The sequence below is a fragment of the Electrona antarctica genome, assembly GCF_951216825.1.
Source record: "Electrona antarctica genome assembly, chromosome: 17".
Classification (NCBI taxonomy): Eukaryota; Metazoa; Chordata; class Actinopteri; order Myctophiformes; family Myctophidae; genus Electrona; species Electrona antarctica.
The window spans coordinates 35,569,222-35,575,857 of NC_136798.1; the positions used below are offsets into that span (position 1 = coordinate 35,569,222).

General features: G+C 45.2%; 1 protein-coding gene across 2 annotated transcripts in view; it reads left to right on the forward strand.

The window, feature by feature from the left end:
* The window catches only part of utrn (utrophin), a 344,298-nt gene that overhangs the window by 281,095 nt on the left and 56,567 nt on the right, over positions 1-6,636 (forward strand). The window contains exon 69 of one of the 2 annotated variants that reach the window (XM_079527086.1): positions 4,742-4,906. The exons of the other annotated variant lie outside the window; for it this stretch is intronic. Coding sequence (XP_079383212.1) covers positions 4,742-4,876 — 135 coding nt within the window. The 3' untranslated portion in view covers positions 4,877-4,906. Of the gene's footprint in view, positions 1-4,741; positions 4,907-6,636 lie in introns of those variants that run through there. 2 annotated transcript variants of the gene reach the window in all.

The following is a 6,636-nucleotide window of genomic DNA, read 5'->3' on the forward strand; positions in this document are numbered from 1 at the left end:
ACAGGTGAGGCGAGGGAGTGATGGACAGAGTGCAGAGAAGAGGGAAGGGCTTAATCCATTGAGACCTGGAACGCATCCATGTCACGTTAGCGTTTAACCACATTAACCATTAACCCATTTTGGGGCGGGAACCCCTTTTGGTGTTTTAAACATTGTTATAATTTAGCTATTGAAAAATAGCAGATCTACAAGTTCATAGCGCGCCACCGAGTGGCGCGCTATGAACTTGTAGATCTGCTATTTTTGAAAAATCGTTAAAATGTGCCTCAAATCTTTCCGAAAATTGTCATGATTTAGAAAACTTTTTTTTTAAAATTTCGACGTCAGGCCTGAATGGGACGGGAACACATCCGTGTCGCTTCAGCTGTTAACCGTCTTTAGCCGTTATTTTAAACTTTTGCGGTTGAAAAATAGTAGATCTACAAGCTCAAAGCGCGGCACCGAGTGCTGCGCTATGAGCTTGAAGATCTGCTTCTTTTTTTTATCGTGAAAATGTGGCGCAAATCTTTGAATATATATATTCTTCTTTGCTTCTGCGGGGTCCCTGGAACAACATATTTTCAGGTGGGTGTTGGCGGTCAAATTCAGATAATGCTGTGGGTCCTTGACATGAAATACCCTATCGAGTATAAGACTTTCTTTTCCAATTGAAATATCCTGAAAAACGGGGTCGTATTATAATCGGGGACTAGACTATTCGGTCTTGACTCTTCAATGTTCTTTTTCCACAAATGGGTCTTGAAAAATGGGGGCTGTGTTATATTCGGCACAATACGGTAGTTTGCGAACCACTGGTATGGAAACGTAGGTTTTTCAGAAAAGCGTCATGATTCAGAATTGACATTTTCAGAATCTGGCCTCAGTTCGAAATGGCTTAAGAGGAGAAGTGAAACTTTGGTCCAGAGATGGCAGCAGGCATAAAGTCCAGACCTGCTCCATAAAGCATGGAGGAGTGAAGGCCCCCCTGGGTGTTCTGCCAGTCAACCTTTTATCATCTTTCCTTTTGTTATGATCACAGGAAAAAACTGTCAAAACGTTCCGCCTGAAGCCCTGTCATGGGATTTGAGTTTTGAGGTTTTCTGTTGGGCAGATTCGTATCAAATATTGATTTGAACTAGTCAACTAGCCCACTGGAATAACGTACGATACCTTACATTCAGCAGAGTTCGTTTTTTTTTAACACTCATGACGCCAAATCGCTCCGGAACCCGTCACAAATGACGGGTTAAGATTTAACCACAGATGTTGCCTGGCTGCCTGCGGTAATTTCACATGAACACCAGGGGGCGCTGAAAGTGTCTGGAACAGAAGATGTTGGTGGAAGTCAGACGAACAGATGAACCCAGACTGGGTTCATCCGTCCTGTCCTTTTCGGAGCACATTGTTCCCACATCTTGTCTCGACTCTCGACTCTCGTGTGATCTTTAAGATTCCGTCAAGAGTTCTAGGCTGACATTTAGTCTCAGCACACTTGTACACATTCTGAGGCATCATGTTGACATTTTATTTCAAAACAGCACGCACGCACGCACGCACGCACGCACGCGCGCAACTGAAAGACGTTTATTATTTGCCATTCATGGTCACCCACATTGAAAATGGATTACCGGTATATAATACATTCCGTATGTTAAAGGTATATTCAGTGATTTGACTTAATTCAAATATCACTTGTTTTTTCTTTTTTTCTGGATAATCTTCCCTACTATAGAGTGTGCTGACCATATAAGGAATTCCTCCCTGTCCCCAGTGAGCCCCTGGGGTCAAAAAACCCTAGTTTCAGTTTTGGTGGCAAAACCTTCATCCAATCAGGATGAGTGGGGCCTTCCTCCAATCATGATCGAGTGGGGGCGGGCCTTGGTGCACGTGCTGTTGGTCTGTTGCACTTCCCCCCCACTGTAGAGCGTGCATGTGCACATTTTGTTACCGGGGCGGACTGGGTGGTTTTCCAAATCACCCAAATCACTGAATGCTCCTTTAAGAAAACATTTGCATACCGGTAGTTTAAGTGTCGTTTTGGGTATCAGTGGCCACAAATAAAAATGGTAGCCCAACATCTTTTTTTGGCCTTCATTAAGCGAAATTCTCTGCGTCCCTGCTGAGTCGCACACGTGACGTGACACTCTGTCATGGGTTCTACACAGACACCCGTGGGTAATTCTTCATACTGTACATGCTTGAAGGTTGGTTCTTTGTTTCAAGGGCAGATATGGAAGTGTGCTCAGACCAATGGCAGCTAGAGGCAGTGCTAGAGTTATTAGCAGCGTGTAATGCTTGGAAAGAAGATATTTTTGCAAACTTTAATGATTCTCTTTTTATGGCACGGTAGCAGGGGAAGCGAGGACAAATCTTCCAGAAAATGGGTGGCATAAGGGGTCTGACTTACTGTTCTTTCAAGGGATTTATTGTTCTTGTCGAGAAATGTTACCCGGCTACCATACGGTCATAAAACAAGTTAAGACACGCTGTAGGGCACCTTTAGAAAAGCTGTGTAGCGCGCCACTATCCTTGGTAAATTCATTTAGTTTTCTTGAGAAGAAGGGCCTTCTTCTTAAAAGTCAGTGATTCACCAGAGAGCATGAAGTTTCAGTTTCATAAATTATGTATATATATAATTATATATACATAATAAAATACATAATAAAAGTTAAAAATGGAGATTTGACAATCCCCATCTGACTGCCGTTGTTATTCACTAACCTTTGAAGAACCACCACGGCCGCGATCATCGTTCCTTTTCATGAAAATCTGCCTTAAAATGGTGTGATCGTTTGTAATAGTGTTGGAAAATCTTCCGCGGTCCGGACAACAGCAGCAACGGGGAACTATAGGAAGCACGGGCGGAGCCATGACTGGCCATAGCATAGACTTTACATTGTGCTCTCAATTACCCAGAAGCCTAGGCAAGCCAGTGTGACTGATGTTTCTTCCGGTTACGTCATCCGAACGCGTCGCCTATCCCACTCTGTCAGAGGAAAACCCCGTAAGTCTTAAAACATTTTTAAAAACAGCGATGAAAGGCCTGGGCCGTGGCTCAGCGGTCCAGGCACCTTGGCCGGTAGCCCAAGTCTGGCAGTGTGCCGCGAACCGGCGGGCCGCCGGTTCGACTCCCGATCCCGACGGCCTTTACTGCATGTCATCCCCCATCTCTCTCCCCCATTTCCTGTCAGCCTACTATACTATCTGTCCCTCTATAAAATATATAAAAAATAAAATCGAAAGCCACAAAAAACATTAAAAAAAAAAAAAAAACGTTCATGTAACTCGTGATTGGGAGGGAAAATGGTTTTAATTGTAGAGCCCTGCATGTGCAAATGTACAGTTAACAAGAAGAGTTCACATGCGGTGCTACGCATACACTGAATGGTCGCTTCTGAAGATAATAACGCTCCTCCAAGAATCCAAATCCATAATGTATGCTGTTTGGCAGATCTATGCTCGTATCCACCGTTTACTCGCTGCCCTTTCTAAATGTGTCAAGGAATATGGAAAGGTCAGCAGTGAGATGTTTTCTTTCCCGCCCCTCCATGGGTTTGAGCGGTTCCAAAGCCCATGGCTGAGTATCTAATGGTCTCATTATATTTCTGTAGCCAAACACCAATCCTTTTGACGCTTCTGCTCATTTATTCTTGTAACATCATCTAATGTTTCTGCGGGTGGAGAGCACGGGGTTGGAGTGTTTGGTGTTTTTCTCCCTCGGTGCAGAAGTTGGTGTAGAACAGGGGTTCTCAACCCCCAATATAAATTGACTGCTACAATAACCTTAAACCCTTTTGGGCGGGAACCCCTTTTGGTGTTTTAAGCATTGTTAGAATTTAGCTATTGAAAAATAGCAGATCTACAAGCTCATAGCGCGCCACCGAGTGGCGCGCTACGAGCTTGTAGGTCTGCTATTTTTGAAAAATCGTGAAAATAACAAATTAAATATATATATATTTTTTTTTTTATATATAATTTGGGGACCCCCTAAAATAATTTGGCGACCCCCCGAGGGGTCGCGACCCACGGGTTGAGAACCCCTGGTGTAGAGGTTTTACGAGTGTTTTTCGTGGCTTGTAACTCTCAGGGAAATGGCCACATAATCAAACACCAAGGCTGTGGTCCTGCAGCATGCAAGGGCAACAAGGGTGTTAAAGAAAATCAATTAGGAATGTTTATTGTCGCACATGTTCAGCTCCTAAAGTCGAATAAGCAGTTCATATAATTTTTTTTTACTGTATTTACATTATATACGCAATTCAACCTCATAATGTAACTGAGGGTATTGTCATTTTAATGAGTTTGTATGTTTATTAGGCTCAGTTAACGACCGCAGGCTAACGCGATGGTCTCCCTTCACTGTGTGGCTACAAAAATGGAATGGAATGGAATTTCCTCACACAACACAAATTCACGCTAACCATAAATGTTAAATTGTTCACTAAACTTTTCATTTGAATGCTTCTGCCAACACCGTCACACAAGCGTGGAATGCCCTCACCCCTTCCCTCAAAAAATGCAGATCACTTCAAAACAGGCCTGAAAATCCACCTTTCAGTAGGCCTAAGGGAGAGGAAATGATCACGTCTCATTTAGACCCCTCTCTCTCACACACACACACACACACATATGGACCGAATGGAAACAAGGACTTTTTGTTTGGTGCTTTCCTTTTAGACCAAGTGTTTGACTGTACTCTGTTCAACCAACCTATTCTAACTCCCGGCGCTCCACTGGATCTCTCCTCCTCCTCCCCTCCCAGGTGACCAACAAGGTGGAGCTGGAGCCCAGGCATTTTGTGGACTGGATGCGTCTGGAGCCTCAGTCCATGGTCTGGCTGCCCGTGCTGCACCGAGTGGCTGCGGCCGAGGACAGCCAAGCACCAGGCCAAGTGTAACATCTGTAAAGAGTGTCCTATCGTTGGCTTCAGGTAAACACACGCGCATGGCGCACGCACGCACAGAGAAAGATCAATGGTTTCAGGATCAGAAAGACTTTGGCATTTACCTCTTTGCTGTTTGCCTTCGCGCAATTCTGTTTACACAGAAACCAGCTGAGATGCAGAAACGTGTGGGTGTACACACACACGTGCGTGCGTGCGTGCGTGCGTGCGTGCGTGCGTGCGTGCGTGCGTGCGTGCGTGCGTGCGCACAGCATCTGCAGTATTCTCTCTGGGTTGAGCAGAAAGGCCAGGGCAGCTCTGGAGGGCAGACATTTATCTAAATGTCAGCAACCGATAGGCCTCTGACTAAATACCATCAGGAGAATTACACGTAGACATACACACACACACATGTCCTCGCATTTGGCACCCACTGATACCCTGATATGAGCAGTGGCGCTGTCCAGTGCTGAAAGACAAATTCTCAGCACTGGGCAGCACAGAGAGGTACACACACACCCAAGTCATTCATTCTCTCACTTGCTCTCTCTCTCTCGCACGCACGCATGCACACACACACACACACACACTCAATATATATGCACCATTTTACAATATTAAAACGGCACTAATTATAAGGCTGAATGCAATACAATGAAATTCAACAAGTGGAATAAATCAAATCTACGTTAAAAAAAAAGAAGAAAAAAGAGGCAGGGAATAATGGCATCACGGTAAAGCGGGTGGAGTGATGTATGGGTGGGAGTTGTCTCCTCACGGATCGCCCCATCTCGGCGAAGGGGAAAACACAGTCGGACGTTTGACGAAGCACGAGCCTCCACCGGCGATGTCAGTGATGGATGGAGCGGAGAGAGAGAGAGAGAGGCGAGCGGGGATAGACGGCGCCGGTCCAAGACAGAGAGAGAGGAGTGGGAGAAAGGCGGAGGGAGGGCGGGGAGGGGACGAAATGCAGAGCAGGCAACTCTGCGTGGTCTGGGGACTTTGTCCAAGTGGACGTTGCTACGTGGACCGCGTAGCAATCCTCCCTCCCTCCCTCGTCAACGGCACGCTGACTAATATGGATCCCGTCACGAGAAGAGGCTGTTAATTACCGGATAAACTCATTAATTAACCCATTCAGGACGGGAACCCCTTTTTGGTGTTTTAAAGCATTGTGTTATACTTTAGCTATTGACAAAATAGCAGATCCACAAGCTCATACGAGCTTGTAGATCTGCTATTTTTTGAGAAATCATGAAAAGGTGGTGCAAATCTTTGAATATGTATTATTTCACAGTTTTTTTTAACTCAAATCTTTGCTTCCGGGGGGGGTGGGGTCCGCGGACAAGTATACATATATACATATCATTCTGGGGGTCCTTGACATGAAAAAGGTTGAGCACCACTCACATAGAAAACTGTTAGGATTTAGAATCCTTTTTTTTTTTTTTTTTTTAATCGAGCTCAGGTCTTAATGGTTTAAAGGAGTCGTGGCATTCTTTACTAATGTGAAGGTGAATCAGGGACCTACCCCAGCCCCCCCCCCCTCTCCCGTGTGTAGTAATATGCCGCGCGTCGGTGGGTAATGGTGCGTTTGACGTGCCAGTTGTAGTGTGCGATGTTGCGCCCCATGTGATGTATGGCTCCCTCTCGTAACTCATCAGTCAGCTAACCTTGGGAGGCTGGAGGGGAGAGAGAGAGAGAGAGAGACAGAGAGAGATAAATACATGAGCTATTGTACTTTGAATTCCTTATGTCTCAATTTAGCTGTTAAA